At 43.2% G+C, this 23,652-nt stretch overlaps 1 protein-coding gene across 1 annotated transcript in view; it reads left to right on the top strand.

Moving 5' to 3' along the window:
• LOC110987527 (oxysterol-binding protein 1-like) overlaps positions 1-23,652 on the top strand; it is a 172,475-nt gene that overhangs the window by 28,034 nt on the left and 120,789 nt on the right. Inside the window, exon 3 of the mRNA XM_087141460.1 lies at positions 10,801-11,045. Coding sequence (XP_086997586.1) covers positions 10,801-11,045 — 245 coding nt within the window. The remainder of the gene's footprint in view (positions 1-10,800; positions 11,046-23,652) is intronic.

Genomic DNA, 23,652 nt, shown 5'->3' with positions numbered 1-23,652 from the left:
AAGCGGGGCGGGGGGAGGGGATGTAGTTTAAACCCCCAGCCTATCGTTGTTGTTTTGTTGTGTTTTTAGTTTGTTGGGGTGTTTGTTTGTTTGTTTGTTTGTTTAAAAAAAAATTAAAGTATTTTAATTCCCTCCGACTTGAAGACCTTCATTTTGTCTTGAGATCGTAGAAATACTTTGGTTTTATTCTGTCCTCTAAAATTTGTATTCCAAAATCAGGGCACCAACTTAAAAATAAAAATCGCTACAGATAAAGTGAAATAACGCATATCATACCAGCAAGGTAATTTTCTGACCAAGCACTAGCAACGACAGAATGCATTATTGACTGCATTAACGGTGGCCTTATGCACGTCGCAAGAAAGGTGGACTGCACCAAACCAGGACCGACTTGATCCCAAGTCTATTTTGGTACCCACGATGGCGCAGCGAGCCTTGGCGCAGTGCCAGGATCCATTAGGATTTGCAGTGTGTGTAGATCCACGATGTGTGGGCACTTTTTATACAGTAGATCGTTTTGAAAATCTAGCTTTTTTGTGTGGGTGTGTGTGTAGAAAGAACAACTTTTGTTTTCCGAAACTTGTACCTTGGAGGGGAAGCCGACCGTGGTTATGTTCTCTTAAGTGAAGTTTATGCAGCCCGTTTTGATCGTTTTTGTTTTGGATGTACGTTTAACCGTATGGTATTTTATTCCATGGTCGAGGAAAATGTCCCAGCAGAGTATAAAATGCGATCTATTATATGATCGAAGCCGTGGTTGTGTTGTGTGTGGTCTTAAGCCATCATCAGTGGGCCAGACTAACGACATTCTACCCAGGCAGGACTTGTGAGCGTTCCAATTAGGGTGATGGGAGTACTTCCACGGGTCAGTGAACAGTGACTGCGGGGTACTGCTGCAGTCTTATTCCTTCCTTCGTGCGCTCTTCGTGCGCCCATAGTGTGTCCGTCGTGTAAGAACGAGCAAGATAGGGCGAGTGCCGGCGCTCGTAACACGCACGACCTCCCTCGAACTCGAAAGGGTACTTACTTGAGATCACTGCTGTACTTCGACATCTTGTGTTAGAACACACAACTGCAAAATTATGAACTAGCAACTTTGTATGTACGAAAGGATTATTTTTAGAGCCCAGGTCCTATGAACTCCCAAACATTTAAAAAAAGCGGATAAAAATTCCTGACAATAAACTTCTACGAAAACTATTATCTAATCCTAAAATACACGTTTACCGGCAATGCAAACATGAAAAATTTACACAGATTTTCATGCATAGGATAAAATGTGAAGCGATGCAAAACTTGTCACTACTAGATCGGGCTTTGTTGCAGGATCTGGCCGAGTCTTCTGGATAACTGTTTTTGCAAACGATTGGCTTTGCCTGTTTTCTTGTCTGCCACGTAGTCCGGCGAATTTAAACCTACTGTCTCGCTTCAATAAGAAGAAATTTGTAATAAGATAAGAAATCTGATGGCCGCAAAAGTAACGATGAACCACTTTCTGAAAAAAAGGAAATACACGTAGGCTGAAACTCACTGAGTATGTCCACATGACTACACGTACGTGCAACTTGGTCTGAAAATAGCGTTTTTTAGCTGATGACAATAAATTTTTAAGTCACTGCCCACATCGACCCCTTTCCCCCCATCCCCGATTTTGTTCTTATTTCATATTTTTTATCTAAAAGACATCAATCCCACAATTTTTCATTTATCTGTCCTTAAACTCGTTTCAATAAACTTACTCAAGTAAAACTAACACCACACAAGATTTGCTCTCTTTTCATAGCAGAAAAGTTCAGAAATTACAGAAAAGTCCATTTTAAGTGTTTCTTGACTTTGATCCTACATGTATATTGCTTTGTCTATTAACTGCCCTGCGCCTTGGCAATCATCAAGGCTGCTTTTCCTCATGAGCCAGCTTGTCACCTAAATGGAAAAAAAGATGAACGGATTTGTAAAGAATTGCTCATGCTAATTAAACTAATTTTAAAACATGAGCTTGATACATGCACACAAAAAACAATCAACTTATCAGCAGAACTATTGCCCAAGTTTCTTACATGTAGGCCTTGACAAGAGTTTTTATGTTCTGAATTAAAATGCATGGAAGTGATAAAAAAGTTTGTTACTGAAAATCATGTTGAAAATAGTCTATATCTGTTATCAAATTAAAAGCTGTATTTTTTCCACCGTAGCCATGACTGAAAAGGCCAAACTTTCCAAAATACATTTACATTTATGGGCATCTTGCGCATGTACGGTAGATGACTATTCGCCTGGGAGTCACGTGGGCGATCACTCATTGAAGTTGTAGTCCAGAGCCACATGTTGCTTTGCAAAGGCTTCGTAGAAAGAATACAGATTGATGGCTATTATGTCCCAAAATCGGCCCCAAGTATGCCCAATAAAGTATTGCACAAACAGTGGGATTGCCGCCGCGTAGTAAAAAATTGTTCACAACATGCCGCCATGATGAATTGCAACAGATACAACTTGCTCTAGTTCACCTGGTTTCCCACATTTGTGATTTGAGGACCATGTACATAGAAATTGGTGAATATGCAGCGGTGTATAGAAGTCATAATTCATATTGAATTAATATTATATATGTGTTTTCTTCAGCAGGAAATAAGTCGTGAATGTTTCATTTCAGATAATGGACAAAACACAAAACGCAAGGACTAAAACAAGTTAAATGTAAGTTGGTCCCACTGCGCCTGATTAGCCATCTATACAATCTGTCTCGGTACCGGGTACCAATCAATAATGGCATCATGCGGGCCAACGCAGTGTCAAACAAAACTAGGTGTTTATTTTGCAGACTACATTCCCTGGAAATTCTTTTCAGATAGTTGATTATGAGAAGACTCCATAATGGTGAAACCCATTCTTCAATTTTTATGCTAGGCCTAGACTACGCCCGTCGCAAAAGACAGTGAAAATCCAGCATTTTTTCAGTCAGAAACGTGATGCATTGCCTTTGGTGAGGGTGCCCAGGGAAATGTGAACTGAGGCGTTTCCTGGCCACTTTCCTCAGGCTCTTAAAAACAAATCTACAAGATTTAAGTTTCTAGGAGGTGCATTTGGCCATCAGAAGTCAATTTTTGACAGGTATGATTTTTTAAATTGATTCTCTTTTTAATTTATTTTTTGAGGCGAATATACATGAAAAGCCCTGACGCGGCGTGGATTAGCATTATCCACAGGGAAAGGAAACTCGTATTTAAGGCAAAGCTGGCTCTCCATGCGACAAAGTGAATGAATATCTATTCAAATGGCTATAAGTTAAAAATGGTACTTTGATTTATCCTTAAGACTGACATTCTGGCCTTGTTAATGTTCGCAATACATATCGCCTACCCGGCTACACGTGCATAATCAACTTTGTGTGACGTCAGGGCTATGCGGGAACGTAATTGGTCAATCGGTGGTACGGTTGTAGTCTGTCCATGCCTGTTCCACGTGGCTTGTTCTTACACTGTACCACTGATTTTAGATGAAGGTCCGTGTTCATAGTTAAGCCATCGTACATAATACTTGTGAATTTTTCAAAAACATACACACAATTGAGTTTTGTTTTAGAATCTATAAAATTTCATTACAAGACCAAAATTAAATGCTGTGCCATGAAATCTGCTTTTGTTGGGTGGTTCTGACTGATAGGATTTCTCACTTTCTAGCTTGATTTTTTGTCCGAACTTGCTGATCCAGATAATTATAAACTGATCCAGAAAATGTCAGCGGTGCTTCCGACAATCCTGTATATCTCAAATTAAAAGCTTTAAATTTGAAAAAAAGTATCTTCACACAAGGTGGATGATTAAGTTGTGGATTGTCCGTCCGTAGTCGAAGTTTTGCGATCCGAAACTACGAAAATATTTTTTTTGTTTTTCATGGGACGTACTGTTTTTTGTACGTTGTGTCCACATCTAGAGACGGTACTGCATAATTCCCAATATTAATGCCAACAAACTCCTTGTGTTCATTCCAACGTAGCGCAATAAACTTCTTTGTACTTTGGAAACTTAGGACAGCAGAATGGGGGGAAATCCAGTGGATAAAATTGGGGCGGTGAAAATTGTAGCAGAGCGGCGCAGGCATACAATTTTCGTTAGGGCGTCCCACAGCAGGCCCTGCATAAAAAAAATACTCCAGGTGCCATGAGCATTTTTTTTACCTTGACCAACATTTTCTTGAAAAGAATGTTAATGCTTGATTTTCAATCTGCGTGTTAGTTGGTTCGATCTGGCTGAAGAAACGGATGCCCCAATAGATTAACTGTGCCATTTTTCATGTACAGAGATGTACTGTACGATGACCCGTCAGGAAAGTGGCATCGGTATTCCTGATGATCTCGTACGATCCAGATCATTTCGGGGCGGCAGAGATATCTTTGTCACAAAAGGTGGACCGTTAATGCCATTTCATGAGATTTCGTGAATCAGTTGTGCCGAATCAAATCAAGCCAGCACTCTTCGTTAACAGACTGCTTGGTAGTGACAGTAATATGTGCACCATAGGTGCACCGATCGATATTGAAAGCATTATTTTACGCTCATTATTGCAGGTTGGACAACTCAGTGTAGTTGGTTGTGCATCGTGATCGGATTTTTAACATCGGGATCGTGAATTAAATAGGGTAAACACACATACGCCACGATTTTAAAAACATGCCAACATGCATTTAATTACAGTGAAGGGAATGCAGTGCCCGTGTACAAGCGTGCAGCATTTCCCTTCTTCACTTTCACAGGTCAGTGACACCACTTACGGCATTGCGGGCGTCGTTTACCCAATACACGTTTCCGCTGTCGGGCAAACCCTTTTTAGTGTGTGTATTGAGGACACCCTGCACGGTATATCAGGAAGCGTGTATTGTGCTAACGTGTGTGTGATCAATGTATTGTGTCATCGCGTGAACCTTTACTCTGGCCCTAACCGTATATTACTGGACATGTACCTAGAGTCTACTTTGTTGGAGGTCCATTTGTAGTTGGGACCAGTTCCAAGGTTTTTTCATTATTTCAAATAATACAGTCCACTGCACTCATCCTACCCAAACAGTCGCTTTTTTAGCAAATTTTCCTGTCACGCCTTTCGCCCTGAGGTAAACTCACCAGTTTGCTACGCCGCTGTGGACTCCTTTGGGCCCTTTGGGAAGATTGTCTTCAAGTCTACTACCACTGTGGCTCATCACGCAAAGCCTTCTCCCAACTGTGAACCATAGGACGACCATTCTTCCGTCACTTCTGCCCATCCAGCTTCGTCTGTGAATGCCTCCTCAGATTCTCCCATGCATAAGAAATGCAAATGTTCTACATCTTCTTCTCTAGGGCTCTGGAGGGGAACATCAAATTTACAGTACATGTATCTTGGGCTAATTCTCGTGGATGTCCTATCGAACTATGTTTACCCATAGAGCTAATGCTCTTGAGGCAATGATCATCCTGTACGAGGGCGTGAAAGCCAAACTTCAAAGTCCCCCCTTATACTGGAAAGACCTATTCATGGGACAGTTTTGGAGATAATGGAATTGGAGGCATTGAAACTACCCACAAGCTCAGCTTCTGAGGACCTCCTCTACCCCCTTCTCGCCAGCAGCTGACTCCCAGTCATCAAGCTTGCCAGCCCAGACCTCTCCCTCAGCGTTTCAAGGAATACAACTTCACTCCCTCCTTTCGTCCCCCTGTACGCCAGTCGGGTTCTGCACTGCCCTCCCTTTGTTAGCCTGCACAAACAACACAGAAGGGACGCAGATCCAGAGGGGTGGGCGCTGATGACTACACTGGTTCGTCTGTGGCCTCCGATCCCGAACCTGTTCGGGGCTGCCTACAATACTGTGCAAGACATCAAGTGGGACAGATGGATATTTTGACTGCTTCTCTCTGTTACTTTCTTGAATTCTTGAGTACCCCTCTGTCTAGCCAAATTCTTCGTCCTACTCTAGTACCCTCCATTGGAGACAGAAGTAAACTCTCTTCTTTAGAAGTGGGCCATCCTTCCTAGCTCCTTAAATGACAGCAGTGATAGAATTTATTTTGACGTTCTTCCTCACACCAAAGAAGGAACTGGGCAAGTGGTGTCCCATTATCAACCTGATGCCACTAAACAGCTTCATTCATCTTAGAAAGTTCTCTTTGGAGACTTTCCGAACAGTTACTCAGTCCCTGCTGATTCAAGCCTGCGAATTGTCATTGGATCTGAAAGATGCCTACCTTCACATTCCAATCCACCCACGGGACTGCAAGTTTGTTCGATTCATCTATAATGGAAGGACCTTCGAGTTTTCGACCCTGCCGTTCAGTCTCTCAACGTCTCCGAGGGTCTTCACCTGGGTGGTGAAAATTATTGCCATTTACCTGTGCCGGCTAGACATCCTGATACTCCAATGCCTCGATGACTGGCTCATTGTAGGCAAATCTCTAGATGAGGCTGCCTCTTCCATTCACCTTACTTACAAGCTTACCAGCTGTCTGGGGTTCCTCATTGACCCCCCAAAATTGAGACCTTTCCCTACCCAAAATCCAACTTGCCTAGGTATGGTTCTTAACGGGGTTCCATCACACCAACACCTGAATGCATTGACACTCCAGGAATGCATCTACCTCTTTATACCCACCAATTGGCCCCAGCCTGGACGTGGCTAAGTCTCCTGGGCTTGATGTTAAGCCTGGTGGATGCGGTACCTTTTTGTTGTTTTCACATCAGATCCCTTCATCTTCACCTGCTAGCATCCTTCTGACCCAAATGGGGCCCGATCGACCATCCAATTCCAATAACAGATTTCATCCGCCTACACCTTCTCTGGTGATTGACATGGAACCATCTCAATTGCGACCTTTCTTTCCGAAAGATGAATCCGCAGGTGACGATTACTACCAATGCACACCAACTCAGATGGGGTGCATACCTTCCCCCCGTCCAGGTCTCAGGGATATGGGAGCCCTAGTTCTTGGGAAGTCACATTAACATTCTGGACTCCAGGCAGTTTTGAACGTGCTGCGTCACTCTTGCACGGCCATTAAAGGCAAACGTATTCTGATTCGGTCCGACAACTCAACAGTGATTGATACATAAATCACCAAGGAGGCACGCACTCACCACGCTTTTGCCTCCTGACAAGACCAGTGTTCACCTTTGTGCTGGATTTTGGGATTGACCCACCGCACAGGCAACCCATGTCCCCGGGACCAGCAACTCCATTGTAAATGCCCTCTCTCCGGGAAGGATCCACCCAGCAGAGTGGACTCACACCACAGTGCACCACAGCGTGATCAAGTCAATCTTCTAAGTACTTGACAAACCACATATCGACCTCTTTGCCTTGACAGAAAATGCTCAGCGTCTGGTGTTCTGCACCAAGTTCCGTTACCCACAAGCCTGGGTGACAGATGCCCTCTGTATCAGCTGGAAAGGGATGTTTGCCTACACCTTCCCTCCAATATCTCTAATCCCAGCAGTTTGTCCAAGATCCAATGGGAGCATTACCATGTGTTCATCCCTCCTTTCTAGCCATGCCAAACCTAGTTGCCCTGATTGATCAGTCTGTTAGTATGAGAACCTCTAATCCTTCTACTCGGATCAGACTTTTTCTGCTAACTGAAGTCCATTGTCCTCTACCCACAGCCAGTGGATCTCTACCTGAGCTTCTGGCCGTTGTCCAACTATCATTCCATGTACAATGTAGCAGGCCTCTCTATTGATGTTGCTGAAATGGCCACAAGAGGTCAATGCCAATCAACTCTCAAAGTCTACAACAGCAGAATAGAAAGTTGACTTCATGGTGTTAAAGATAGAGTGTGGCTCCAACCAAGGTATCTACATGTATACCCAGAGTAGCCGACTTCTTCATGTACGTGTACCTGTTCAACTTGGGACTGCGGCAGCAACCATATGCAACTACCTTTCTGCCATCACAGCTTTCACGATGGTTTCCTGGACAGCTCCACTCTTTCAGACAACAGTGCCCACAAAACCTCCTTGGTATGTTCATCAAGACAGCACATTCCCACTGGGGACATGTCCTTCAGCCCCTTGCAGGTCATCCGTTTGAGCCCCTCAGTGAGGCCTCATCACACACCTCAGTGAAGCTCATTTTCGTACTCGCAGTAACACTGTACGAATTGCACATCGAACTGTGGGCAGTGTCCATTGCAGACAGCCACATCAGATGGGAGCCCCAGGGCATGTGCCTTGTCCCAGCCCTGGGCTTCCTTACCCAGAACCAATTTGGACTGTTCCACCCACCAGACATTTTTGTTCCTGACATAAAAAAACACTTCGGCTTTCCTTATGACAAGCCATGGTGTCCCGTTTGAACTCACGCATGGTATTTGGCCAGGACTGAGAAACATCTGTGCTCTTCATAACCTCAGTAAGACCCTATTAGCCAGCATGTAAAGACACTTTAGCTAGATAGGCTGTCTTGGCCATCAAGTTTGTTAATCCCAAATGGCTGCAACCCACCACCTTATACCACACATAACAATCGGCACCCATTAATAGATTGAAACAAAACAAAAGTTTACACGATGGTCGGCGAACCATTATTAACCGCTTCCTGCCGGGGACTCCGGGATCGGAGATGTATGGTTTGTATGGTGGGTCTCCGAACTCAGACAAAGGAAACAGGGCCCTGTAACAAAAGACCGTACTCCGAACAAAAGACCGTACTCCGAACAAAAGACCAGGCTGCTGGGCATTATCGACATTTTTCACTCTCAAAAGTGGTGATAATCCAGCCTTGTTTTGAAACCGTATACCAGGGTTTGGGGTATTTAGAGCAAGCGGATTACCACCAGGGACAAAAGCACTCCACCACCGCAGCGATGAGCCACACAGCACTGCTGCACGCTAATCTGGCCCCTATTGAAAAGAGGTCAGCAGTGCTCTGAGCCAGGTTCGTGAACAAAAGACAGCTGTATAACACCGCACAATCTGGGCTCTGTTTACAAGGCTGCAGGCCTGGCTGAAATATTCGGGTGTCAATGAAGGTCACCTGTCAACTTAGAGTAGTGCCTGAAGATTACTTGGTGCGGCTATAAACGACTGTAAAATGAAATGATGAATTTTTGAAGGATTTTGAAAATGGAAAAAAACGATAGTCATGCCGGCCCAGCATCATCAACAATGAAAAATGCCCCGGCATGAAGTGGTTAAAGAGAACAAAATTGCTGTTTTCTTGAAAACTACGGCTTGCCCGGAAATAATTTACAGATTGACTGAGGCTGTTGTTTCAGGATTTCAAGGATTATTCGACAGTCCCATTTTTGTGATTTTACCAGTGGTGTAACCTTTTAACCCTAACCACCCCAAACCTGCCATACTCCAACAGCAGGTTTTGGCAAGTTTGGTACCTTACCTGATGGATGTCTTGTTGAATTTTGTTGGACTTGGTACCAAAGGTCCAGGGTGCAAGTCATCCTGTTCTGCATAGACCCATCCACACCATATTACTCAAACTCCATCAGAGTCATTTTGTTGGAGTTTATCAGGTTTGGTACAGTGGCCTGCATGTACATACATACAAGTACACAGACAAGTACATGTATCTGTTGAAGTTTGTGAGGTTCAGTATGTTTTCTAGTGCAAGAGCCCAGGGGGTTAGGGTTAAAAATATGTACATGTATTATGCACCTGACTGTTTTGAAGAACACGTTAAAATTGAAGTGAGACTTTCCATGCACTCATGCATGGTGCATGACCTGATATAACCAAGAAATAGAACAAAATGTCACCCAAAGCTCTGAAAATGTTCATCTGAAATTCCTTTTTTGCTGGTAGGTGTTTATACCGTCTCATAAAGCCAAACTGGGAAAGTTCTCTAATTGATGTGCATGTATTATGTTAAAGACGAGGGGTGTCACTTTTAATAGTCATAAGGAAAAAATGGGCATAATGTGTGATGCTGAAGCGAGAGGGACAATTTTACATTACGTCCATCTTGCCAATGTTTGTGTTGGCCTACTTTGAAGATCCAATAGGGGCAGTTGGCAAATTACACATGATCCATCTTTTGCAATAAGCCTTTTTCGTTTTCGAGTTAAATTTGAATAAAATCAAAATAAAATTCACGTGAACATAACAATTGGAATTCTCCATACTAAAGCCACTGTTGCTATACCTCGTGATTCGGGGCAAGCTTTTCTCTTAGTTACATAAGAGAAGCCTTGCAACAATACACTGTTCTCAATGGATAAGAATGGCACAAATGAACCAGTCCATTCCAGAGATGGTGGTCGCTATGCAAAAGCTTGCACCGAATCACGAGGTATAGCAAGTGTCTTAGTCTGGGGAATTTCAATTGTTATGTTCACGCGAATTTGAAGAATTCAGTGTACCAGATGTTATTCTAATGTAACTTGCAAGTGGCTTATTGTCTGCAACCTTGTTTGTGTCAGGTGTTTCCATTTGACTGTGTATCATCAGGAGCTGATTGGTTACACTGTATGTTCTGTACTTCCCTTTACATTGAGGCTTAACCATTAGATCCTTTTCAGCAGTTTACATCTGTGAAATAATAATACTTTTATTCAGTTTTGTGTACTGTACATGTAGCTAAGTTAAAACATGTCAGCTAAAAAGGATTCCTGAAAGAAAGTTTGTTGATGTTCTTTGAATGAAAATGGATAAGAAAAGAACCTAATGAACATGATACCGGTAATTTTATCAAAATTGAATCTCAAAACTTTCCCGAGGTATTCAAAGTAAATGAGTACATGTACATGTATGTACAAGTACACGTATGCATGGTACTTGTATACAGATTTCATGTAATGTGTTTGTAATGTTGATCTGCTTTAGATGATGAAGAAGAGCTGCCCTCAGATGTGGACCGCACTGAGCTTCAGACAACCTTACATATCTTGACAAGCAAGCTGGAAAATCTTGGTATCTGTAATGACCTCATTTCAAAACACAGCACAACACTTCAACGTGGTTTGAGTGACCTCGAGGCCATCCAAGATCCAACGGAGGCAGTAAACAAGCTCAAAAGTATCAATGAAAGAGCCACGCTATTCAGGATTACTTCAAACGCCATGATTAACGTGAGTTTCCTTATTTAAAATGTACAATGTATTCATAAAAAAAGACAAAAACAAAGAATAAAGTAAACTGGGCATGTGAACTAAAATTATGTTAACTTATACACCGCACAAGTGTTACTGCAAGATTGTATGACAGAAAGGGAATAGTTTACATCATCGAGATACAGTTGTTTTCTTAGTTCCATTTTTTTCCTAGGTCCGGATCGCTTGAAATAAAAAAACCTACCTTTTTGTGTTCTTTCATTCTACATTCTAAAACAAGTTCTGTTTGATAGATGAAATGTAGGCTTCTTTTAAAAAATTTGTTCGCAAAAAAATTATAGAAAGAAACTTTGGCCAGATTTCCATTTCGCACTTAAACGGTTGGCAAAAATTGCGGGGGCCAAAAATATTGATGAAAATTTAAAAGGCGATAGGTCACTCACTACGTGTGATTCCAAATACATTTTTTATACTCAATATTCATATAAACTTTGCTTGTAATGTCTGGTTCTACTTTTTTAATTCATTGGAATCCTTATTCTTGAAATAATTTCTCTAAATCAGGAAATTTCTCATTAGAAAAATCAATTTGTTATAATGGTTCTGGCTGCAAAATGGATTTCTCACGGGGTTACTTTTTATTCGTGAAAAAGTTTTTGTCGAGATCCAGAATTGGTTAAACCAATCCAGAACTAGGAAAAGTGTCATCGTCAGTTTTGTCAATTTTGTAAGTCCAAATTAAAAGCCAAGATTTTGAAAATAATGCAGTATCTCAAACACACAAGGCTCACTACTGACCACATTTCACTGGAATTTGAGGAATTTTGTAGTTGCAGTCTGACGGAATAATTTTCGCAATCCGGAACCAGGAAAACAACTGTAGGCCTACTCAGCGAAGCCGGTTTCGGCTTCGTAGTATCTCAATGCGACACACATGCAATTCGCTTTGTGTTCCGCAGGCCACACACGTGATGCACATTACGCTGGCACATGTAGCCTTTAGTTAGGATGCTAGTGACATATTGGGTTGTATGAATAAAAGCTAGCAAATGCTATGAAGTTCAAGCAAACAGTAAAAGCATTTACTGAGAAGTAAAACCATTAAGAATAAACAAATGCTTGAATTTGTATGTATAAAAATGTTTCTTTTACTATTCAGCATCTACTTGTAATAAATATTGGCAATTGTTTTATGCTTGTGGCTGACTACACAGCCGAGTGGTTTTGCACAAGAGGGCTTCCGTTGTCTGCACAGACAGGCACACACAGTGCAGCATGGTGTTGTATCTTGAGACCTCAGCATGGCAGATAAACAAGATGACAGTAATTTTGATCGCAAAAACCTTGATGAAGAAAATTGCTCTGCCACTCTCAAATCGGTACAACTGCCTTCACCTGGTTTCTTGAGATTCCCTCCTAAAGGCATAGCATTCAGCTTTTCCTTTTGAATGACGTTCATGAAAGCTGCCATTTTGAACATTAGTAAATGCTCTTCGTTTTCAAGCTTGCCCTGACACAGTTTTGAAAAATGTCAAGTTAATTCTCCAATTCACTGAGAGCATATTTGCTTCCCCTTGGAATTCCATCAGTATTTAAATAGTCTCATAAGTCTATGGAATCAATGCCTAGAAACTTATGAATTTAATGAAAACAATTATAAAAATTGAATGTTAATCTTTCTGAGTTGTATTGTGTACTAACCCTGTAGTACATACATACAGTATGTACTAAGCACTCCTGTAATGTATGTATAGACAGTGTTAAGACACGTACAGACGTACATACATGTACATGTACAGTGTATAGGAAAATTGTAAGGGATGGGGAAGGGACTCTTAGTGACAGATAAGGATGTATGTAGGGGGAGGGGTACCTGTAGGAGGAGGATCATGGGGACAAGGTACTATACGTGTATGTAGAAAGTGGATGAAATGCTCTATAAGGTTTGCATAACGGTTGGGCTGGATAAGTGGGATGATGGGACAGCCAGAGAAAGAAGTGAAGGGAATGATGGGGAGGGGGCAGAGTAGGAGATGAATAGGATGATGTAGTGGGGGTGGAGTAAGAGATGGGTAGGAAGATGGGGAGGGGGGTGGAGTAAGAGATGGATAGGATGATGGGGAGGGGGTGGAGTAAGAGATGGATAGGATGATGGAGAGGGGGTGGAGTAAGAGATGGGTAGGAAGATGGGGAGGGGGGTGGAGTAAGAGATGGATAGGATGATGGGGAGGGGGGTGGAGTAAGAGATGGATAGGATGATGGGGAGGGGGTGGAGTAAGAGATGGATAGGATGATGGGGAGGGGGGTGGAGTAAGAGATGGATAGGATGATGGAGAGGGGGTGGAGTAAGAGATGGATAGGATGATGGAGAGGGGGTGGAGTAAGAGATGGATAGGATGATGGGGAGGGGGGTGGAGTAAGAGATGGATAGGATGATGGGGAGGGGGTGGAGTAAGAGATGGATAGGATGATGGGGAGGGGGTGGAGTAAGAGATGGATAGGATGATGGGGAGGGGGTGGAGTAAGAGATGGATAGGATGATGGGGAGGGGGTGGAGTAAGAGATGGATAGGATGATGGGGAGGGGGTGGAGTAAGAGATGGATAGGATGATGGGGAGGGGGTGGAGTAAGAGATGGATAGGATGATGGGGAGGGGGTGGAGTAAGAGATGGATAGGATGATGGGGAGGGGGTGGAGTAAGAGATGGATAGGATGATGGAGAGGGGGTGGAGTAAGAGATGGATAGGATGATGGGGAGGGGGGTGGAGTAAGAGATGGATAGGATGATGGGGAGGGGGTGGAGTAAGAGATGGATAGGATGATGGAGAGGGGGTGGAGTAAGAGATGGATAGGATGATGGGGAGGGGGTGGAGTAAGAGATGGATAGGATGATGGGGAGGGGGGTGGAGTAAGAGATGGATAGGATGATGGGGAGGGGGTGGAGTAAGAGATGGATAGGATGATGGGGAGGGGGGTGGAGTAAGAGATGGATAGGATGATGGGGAGGGGGGTGGAGTAAGATGGATAGGATGATGGAGAGGGGGTGGAGTAAGAGATGGATAGGATGATGGGGAGGGGGGTGGAGTAAGAGATGGATAGGAAGATGGGGAGTCTGCGGAGTTGGAAATGGATAGGATTATGCGGAGGGGGCAGAGTAAGAGATGGAAATAGGATGATGGGCAGAGAGCGGAGTAGGATATGGATGGATTCAGGATTGGAGATAGATGGCATTGGGATGGAGTCAAAGTAGACCTGGTAGATATGGGACGATGGGGGGGGGGTAGAATTGTGAAGGATACATGCAGGATGAGGGGGTTGGATGTAAAGTGCAAAACTGTACTTAAGAGGAATTTTAATCATGCACCATCCATCAAACTCACAAATGCACTGCTTATATAATCATCCAGGTCTAGTCTGACTTGCCTCATTTTACATTTGCAACAAGAATGAAAATAGATCAATGACTGCTAAAAGACATGTACATTTTTTTCATGTCTAGTCTACACAACTTTCAATCGAGCTTTCAACTTCCACACCTGACTCTTGCATATACATGTACATACATGTATGCACATGTACACATGCACAAGTCAGTGATGTAATTCTTGAGGCAGGTCATGGTGTCTTGGTCGAGTACTTGACATTTACAACTTGACCTCAGTCTTGGAGCAAAGATCTCAGGAACTTGCTTAATCTCTACTGTTGAAACGTTACAGGCAACCAAAGAAATAAATTAACGAACAAGATATACTAGTATGATATACTGATCTTTTAAAAGTGTTGAAAATGAGACTTACACCGTACACGTAGGTGAACCAAATATTAGGCCTGCAGCTTCACTTGGGGGAAACAAAAGCTAAATTGCGCCAACTTTCTTCCATAATAGTTTGGTACTGTATCTCCACATGCCGCTGCTTATGTACATGTATTGGCGAATTACATGTACTTGTAATCACTACTTGTAAGCAGTACACACATGTGCATTACATGTAGGTACCATGTAGTCATACTGCCATGCGTACAAGCACAGTTGTTCACTCTATCACCACCTCTTAAATAGTTGAGGATGTCTTGAAAAAGTATGAAAAATCACCAGTCTCACTGCCTTCAGCATTGTTACTATGCAAAGCAGCAGTCATTGTCAGGCATGTTGCTGAGGCATGAATGCCACATTTTACCACTGGAAAATGGAATAAATTCTTAGGGCTCACATGTTTCTTTTTCCTGAATGACAAATACCTGTAGCTGTGACAGTTTCAAGCAAAGACAAAAGGACTTAAGGTTATCCTGCGTAAGTACCTATTTGCAGATGACTGTGCTGGCTGCACACTCTCATGAAGACATCCAGTACATAACCCACAACATTGCAACAGTTTACAGATTCTTAAACTTTATGATCAGTCTTGGGAAGACTAAAGCCATGTCTCAACCTTTACTATCAAAGATTTGAAACATTCCCCTACTACCACCTGTCATCATCAACAACAGAGGTGACCTTGCACAGTGCAAAAGTAAGTGCTACCTTTGGCAGAGGCTTCAGAAAGACCATGGCATCAAACTCTCCACCAAGATACATGTACATGTAGCTGTGTACAGAGCAGTAGTTCTGAGAATCCTACTCTGCTGCAATGAGACGTGGACACCTTGCAACCACACATCCAGCAACTGGACCAATTTCGCCAATGGTGTCTGTGGAAAATTCAAAACATCAAGTGGCATTAAAAAGCGTCCAACGTCCTGGTCCTGGAAAAGTGTGACCTCTCCTGCATTGAGTGTCTACTCATCCAGTGCCAATGCAATGGACAGGTCTTATTGTGCAGATACAAGACAACCAGATCTCAAAGAACCTGCAATCAGACAGCCAAAACAGGGGCATCATGTCCGAGGAAGGCAGTTCATGAGATATTTATGTGTAGACACCTTGAAGGCCAACCTAAAGAGCTGTGACCGTGACTGTCTCCTAAGAAGATGGTACCCTCCACAGGGTATCCTGTAGATGTCAGTGCAGTCCGGGCATGAAGACTTTCAAGTCCAATAGGGCAGCTGCTATTCAGGAAAAGAAAGAGTGAGAGTGCAGCTTGAACCTTTCTCAGTAACTGGCCAACTGTGTGCCTGGAAGAGTATCTTCATTCCTACATGATGGCCCACCCTAAAAATGACCTGCCTTTCTACTCAATTTATGGTATTGACAGGAGACTCCGCAGACCACACACATGTACATGTAGATGCAGTAGGTTTACGGTCGAAAAATCTCACATGTATAAAATAACATGTACCCGGAGCTTTCAATAATGGACATTGTGTTATCAGTATTTGAAAACAAAGAATTCAAAGACTTGGGAATCTGAAATTAATCTAATGGAATGGAATAAATAATGGCTATTATAGGCAAGGTGTGGTAGTATGCCCCGTGAAGAGCATAGTAACCCCCCTTAAAAAGTATATGTTAATACATAATTATTTAATATTTAGTGACACAACAGCTATGGCTTATGATAACCCAGGATTTTTTCAGTGGAAGGGTCCATAGTACATTTGCACGAATGGGATTGCTGCTTGCAGGTATCAGCAACAAGAGGCAAGTTGGCCATTGAAAATGGGATAAGGTGGGCGCATCTTTAATGGTGCACCATAGAACTTCATCACACATCTCTCTCATATGAAGTTTTTTATTCGGTCTGAAGGGCTATATGGTTACATGAGGAGTACACGATTCTATCTGACCTCTTTTCATTCTCTGATTGGGTTTCAGATGAAAGATTGCAACAGTGAACCATGAAAAAAAAAGAAAAAGGATGTGAATGGCTCTCCTTTTTTCAGTTGAGGTGGTGTACTGTTGCGGTTGTTATCGCGTTGTCATACGCGCTCCATATTATGACTGGGCGGACTTTTTAGAGACAATCCTGGACAAATCTCGTTGGTAATGCCTCCCTCCTCGCCCCGTCACTGTTGCTCCTCATTGGGTTAGCTAGGCCAAATCTTGGTCCAATAAATGACCACATCATTGAATGGGAGAGAGGGGGGATCTTTTCACCGCGCTTCCCACCAGGTGTTCCAACTATTTTGTCCAGGATTGTAGATGTTGTATTAACATTAATTTCTCTTATTATGGGTGTTCAACTGCATGTTACATGTACATTTACATGAATACCGTAAGCAAATTAGTCTGTGGTCTTGATCTCTATCTTTGCTCTTGGGTCTTGGTCTCAAGGTTTATAGATAGGTCTCGACCTCTGAGCAACAGTTATATAAAGATAGAGTACATGTATGGTCAAACTTCCTTTTAAATTTCCCTACCCATTTGGATTTTATGACTCAAAAAAGCTGGTAGGTGTGGTCTTCAATCTTGCTATTGCACTTCGACCCAACCAAGCGCAATACGGTTTTACGTCAACCAAGAAAATGAAAAAAAAATTCTTAAACAAGTGTACATGTCCCCTGTGGATTAGATGAGGAAAAGTATGTGTGTTTACACTTTGTCTCGCGTCCGGTGGTAAAACTGGTAATTGAACTCAATTTGTTTGCTGAAACAATGTCTGAACATTTTCAAAATTACACCGAATTGGTTTTTACATGTATCTTGAGACTAAAACCGTTATTTAAACCAACTTGGAGGGAAGGTTTAGCACTAAGCTGAAACGGCTCTAAAATTGAGTATGGTGTCTGCTGAAATGCTTCCTGTTTTTGCCAGTGCAGTTGCCCCAAAGTTATGTGTCAGGTTTTCTTAGATGCGCTTTCATTCATAAACAGGCAGGGTACTCCAGCATCCTACTGGAATAAATATATCTGTACATATACCATGACTTTTTATCATTCATGGTTTGCATTTTCATTCAGCCGCCTTCTCCTTTCCTTTGTTGATTGTTACATTACAGCAGTTGTTGGAACCATTTCAAAATAGTTCGGCATCATGTTAAGGCTTCTGATATCAACAATGAACAGGTCTATACCTTGCTGAGTGATTGGAAGTAGTATGTTCTCACCTCGATCGGGAAGTAGCCTCCCTTCCCAGGCCGGGCTCGGAACTACTTTTAGTTCACAAAGTCGGACACTGGACTTTATCTCCATCCTGGACCTCCTGTCAGCCAAGCTGGAGTTTCCTAACCAGACTCAACGTAGCCTCTTGTCAGGCCTATGCTGTACAGCCTTCCTGTCCCTTCTCATGGGGTACCTCTCCTTTGCCTGCGAGGACGATTTCTGCGAGTGCCCGGACTTCACACCCATTTCCATCTGGGGCTCTTGATGAGAACATCACCTCGGTCTTTGAACAGGTTTCACACATATCTTTTCTGAACACCTCTTCCTGCTTTGCCAACGCCGTGACGGCAATACACAGCCTGTACCCAGGGGTCCAAGATACCTACAGAACATGCCCCTCTACGGCAAAGACCTCTTTGCAGGTCAGTTCATGGAAATGCTGCAATCCTTAGGCAAGCGGATCAAGGCGTCCCACAAGATTTCATTCCCATAACCTCCAAAGCCCCTAGCCACCCTGTCTGCCAGCTCCAGCTCAATGTGCTCCGCCAACTTGGGCTGCTCCGCCTCGCCGTTGGGGTTTCCACTTTACGTCGAGCTCCTTTCATTCACCGACCTTGCGCTACAGCTCCTTGATTAGATCACAGCCTTCCAGCAGACAGCAGGACATCATGTCAAACAGATGGGTTCTCAAGACGATCTCCTTTGGCTACTCCCACAAGTTGACTAGCACCCACGACTCTGATCCCCATGAATTCCACCCAATGCCGGACCCTGGAGTCAGAAATCAGCTCCCTTCTTCAGAAACGAGCCATTGCCCCAGTCTCTCTCCCATTCCTCGAAGGGTTCGTTTCAACATTCTTCCTCACCCCAAAGAAGGAGCCGAATACCTGGTACCCAATCCCCAACTTTGCAAAGAGTCAACCAGTCTCAGCTGATCTCAGCCTGGGCCTCTACAGTGGATCTGAAAGACGCTTACCTGAACTTTCCAATTCACCCGAAAGACCAGAAGTTCATCTGCCACGGCAAAACCTTCAAATTTGTGTCGCATCCCTTTTGCTTTTCGACGCCCCCCAGGGTTTTCACTTGCATTGTCAGGTCTATCACGGCTTACCACCAGTACTGAGACATCCTGATCTTTCAATACTTGGAGGACTGGCTCATCGTTGGTAGGTCCACAACTGAGGTCACTGCTTCCACCCACCTCATGTACGACCTCTCCACAATTGTGAGGTTCCTCATAAATCTCGATAAGTCACGACCTACTCACGCTCAATGTGCGACGTACCTTAAGGCAACTCCCGACCTCCAGCAGGCATCACGAGTCCTACTCCGGATTGCATCGCCAACTTGGCCACCTGCATCAGCCTCTTCCTCCCTCGCCACTCATGCTTTGTTTCATCTCCTGGGCATCATGGCAAGTCTCAGGGACCTGGTCCCCTTCTGCCGTCTCTACATGCATTCAATCCAACTCTGTTTACCCAGTAAACAGGTAAACTTATCTCACATCTTCGTTGGTGGCAGGCAAGCTCCAACAAAGGCCTCTCCTTCCTGAGACCTGCTCTGCAGCTCGCCATCACGACCAATGCTTCCCAGGGGGGATGGGGCATCTCCCTGCCTCCCCTACAAGCATTAGGGACTTGAGGTCCGCCCTTTCTCGGAGGTCACATCAACACCATGGAACCCCAAGCAGTATTCAGTGCCCTTTGCCAATTCTGTCAGACCATCGAGAACAACGTATCCTCATCCAATCCGACAACATGACATTAGTCTCTTATTTATGCTATCTATTTATTTATTTCTGATGACCAACAGCAGTTACCCGCCACTTACAGGCATCCATGAGAAATAGATAAAATCTCTGAATGAAATGTAACCCGTGGTTCACATTTCAAAATAGCAGAAACCAAATTTCATATTAATTCAATTCCCTTTTGAATAAACTCTTGACCACACACAATTCAGGATTTACGTACAAAAGAGATTTTGCTTTATTGGAGGGAATAAACAAGCCAATCAGTAAGAGAAACATGAAGTGACTCCAGAGAACACCAATTCAGATGGCCATACATGTAAGTTAAAATAGGAGATATACAGAAAAATGCAGGATCCTGGTAAGTCAGAATACACTTTGAGCTCTCGGGAAAAAATGGAGCCAAAGTTCTAGATGTAGTGATGAGTTGCGACGAGTCGTTCCAGGGTGGGAAAACAGGAGTCCGTCATGTTGTGTAGCCGTCATGTTTGTGTGACAAAAAGTGGAGAGCAACAGTTCAGCAGAAGAAATGTAATGCAAAAGAATAATTCCAGATCTTGCAAGGATGATGCTGGTGGTTAATGCTACAGCTGCCTTGGTATACTTGTGCTGTGTCTGCAAGTCACAATAGCTTGGTTGCAGGGATGCCAGGGGACAGCTCTTCAGGTGGACTACAGAGACTCCCCTCCAGACCCTCTTTCAGAACATGCAGTTCAGTAACTAAGATGGAGAGCATAGTGGTCCATGCCACATTTCTAATATAAAAATATTCACGAGGTCAGACCAATGCTACCGACTTTTTATGGGTTACGCGCTTTGGTAGCCGAACATCGTGTATGAACTTCAAAATAAAATACCATCTTGCATGTAAGTTAACATGTAAAGGGAAAATATATCTGAGGCATAAACTAGACAGGATCACTCTAGGAATACATTTCTCAGTCCCTCAGTCATATCATGAGGTAGGAATCAGTTGGTGAAAACTCCAACTCTTAATCAGACTGGTTATATATAGGTTTGTATGAAAACAAAGACTAAAGCTTGACCCAGAGACAATTCATATCTCTAACTTCTGATGAATTTAACGCATATCAGAATCTATCGAATATACACGAACCCTGTTCAAATAAACCATAGTCATCAAAAAGCATTACAAAAGCAGCAGTCCAAACTGTAGGACTACAGTCAGTCTGTCACTTACACCATGGATATGATGGGTGATAAGTCCTGACAACACATATATTCAAAATCTGCTCATATTTTTTAATGCAGTGAAGGACACAACTTATTCCCAGCCTCCACTAAGTTATAAGTCAAAGTGATTGAAAATTACACTCAAACCACCTCACATAATTCGCTAAACACGTCTTAAACTACATGTAAAAGCAAAGCGTTCTGAGGAAACACCCTTTTTTGGATCTAGTCTCAGAAAATTATTGGCTAGTGGAAATTACGAGATACATGTTCCAAAACCTTCAACATCATAAATTTGCTTGGACTTCTCAAAATATCCCAAAATCCAGACTTCATAAAATCAATCGGTACACTTCTTTTTACAATTTACAAGAGTCACAGTGAAAAATGCAATGAGTAAACCCCAGAAAAGATACACAATGGTATAAAATGATATAAGTAGGAACTCAAACTTAACTGTGATAGAGAGCCAACACTCGTGAACTTAAGGGGAAGACTTGGATTTTGAGGTCCTCCAGTCAAAAGAAAAGTAGTGCAGACTGCAGACAAAATTTGGCAGGCATGTGGTCAGCGCAATGGCAAACTGCCGCCCAGAACGTGCCATTGCCACATGACCAGCTCAACTTAATAAATGTCAAATGTGACTTCAATACTGATAGGTCATTTAGTATCTAGGCAGATGAGCACTCAGCAGAAGTCTATAGCTTTCACAGCTTGGGTAAGGTATGAATAACAACTAGGAAAAAGTGTCCCAACATCCTGCTGATCTCCTGAAAAATTTGCTGGGAGTGTACACACTGGTGTACTAGTCAGAGATTAAAGGCAGTGGATACAAAAAGCATCCTGTGATCTCCTAGGAAAGCAGGACCATTAAGGATAAACTGAAGGGAGAGCTGGCTATTTGACAAAAGGAATAGGCAATAGATCAAAGGTTCAACACTTGAACACTGCTTACCAGTAGAAAAGTCGAAAGCTCAGGAAAGAACAATTTAAATATGCAAAAGGAAAACATAGTCATAAAGAAATAAAATTTGAAATTGTAACCCAAGACCTCTTTTGGGACGGGGTTACATAAATAATGTGGAAATAAATTATACAAAGAATCGTAAAAAATAAAAATTAAAACACATCCTAAATTTGGCAAAGTCTTAAAACACTAGTACAAGGCTGAAGAAGAGTGGGATTCGCATGTACAGACAAACAGGGCTCAATAAAGAAACACAAAAGGAAGGGGTTGGGAGCGACAGAGAGGGAAGGAGGGAAAGGCAAAAGGATGAGCATTGATCATCGGGGGCGGGGGCACACTCCGCAAGCCTATGCCTCCTGACAAAAGAAATGTTCCTCTGGACCTTGGACCATGGGATCGACCTCCAAGCGACACATCCCTGGATGCAACAACACCATTGCAGATGCACTCTCCAGGGGAAACTTCTGCCCGACAGCGTGGACCCTTCAACCTAGAGTAGTACACTCGGTCTTTGAGGCTACAGACAAACTCCACATCAACCTCTTCGCCTCGTCATAAAATGTCCAACTACCGGTCTTCTGCATGAGGTTCCATGACCCACAAGCTTGGGCAACTGATGTTCTCCATCTCAGCTAGACCAGGATGTTTGTTTATTAATTTCCTCCAATATCCCTTTATTCCAGCTATACTGTCCAAAATGGAGCGGGAACACTGCCGAGTCCTCCTCATTGCCCCCTTCTGGCCGCGCCAGTCCTAGTTCCCTCGTCTCACCAGACTCTTGTACCTAGCTCCTCTAATTCTTCCAATCTTGCCGGACCTCCTCTAGCAACCTGGCTCTGGCATCTACCCCTGGTCAGAGTCTCTCCAACTGATCTGCTGGCTATCGTCGAACGATCATTCTACTCAGCTGGCTTTTCTGACAGTGCTACCACGATGGCGGCCAAGAGCAGACGACAATCTACATGCAAAGTCTACATACAATAGCAGACTCCAACATTTTACTTTATGGCGTGTAGAACGAGTTGTGGCTCCGACCAACACATCTCTGAGGATTGTTGCCGATTTCTTCATGCACCTACAGAACAGGTCAGAATTTTAGCCAACACGCAAACACACTTAGCGTGTCAGCGTGAATTGTCCAACAGACACAAAAGGAGTTAACTGCAAACACAAAACATGCTGACCTGTGCATTACAGAGATTGCCAACACCACAATGCAATCTGCTGAGTATAAACATACACACGCTACTCGCAAACCCCCGAACAGCCAGGCCTAGTTTCCCATAATGAAAAGTATTCCGTTTGACTGCAGCTCAAGTTATCTTCATATTCCAGGGAAATGTGGTCAGCAGTGTACCTCGTATGCAGCAGGCACCACAAAATCATTTTCAAAGATACAGCTTTTTGTTTGGTCATACAGGATCGATGAAAGTGCCAAGCAAACAGGGTTTGACCTCGCCGGTTTTCTAGCCAACTTATAGTCAATATGGCTCCTACTGCCGCAATCCTAGCATACACATTGAAAGTTGTTGCCATACTCACAGTACTCAAGCTTAGTGTGTTCAAAATTGCATAAATATAAATTTGAGGTGAGGTTGGGATTTTACCAATCAGTTTTCAACTCTGCAGCTGGAAAATCTACCAAAAGAAATCACTCTGATTGTGATGAAATTATGACCAAACTAAATGGCAAGATTGTACCGAAATGAAAGGAAGTCTGGTCTCATGTTGAACTT

Source organism: Acanthaster planci, linkage group LG09 (genome assembly GCF_054643075.1).
Source record: "Acanthaster planci isolate LZ-2023a linkage group LG09, COTS_SCS, whole genome shotgun sequence".
Classification (NCBI taxonomy): Eukaryota; Metazoa; Echinodermata; class Asteroidea; order Valvatida; family Acanthasteridae; genus Acanthaster; species Acanthaster planci.
Note: the sequence above shows the minus strand (reverse complement) of the source record. Positions and strands in the feature narration are given on the sequence as shown.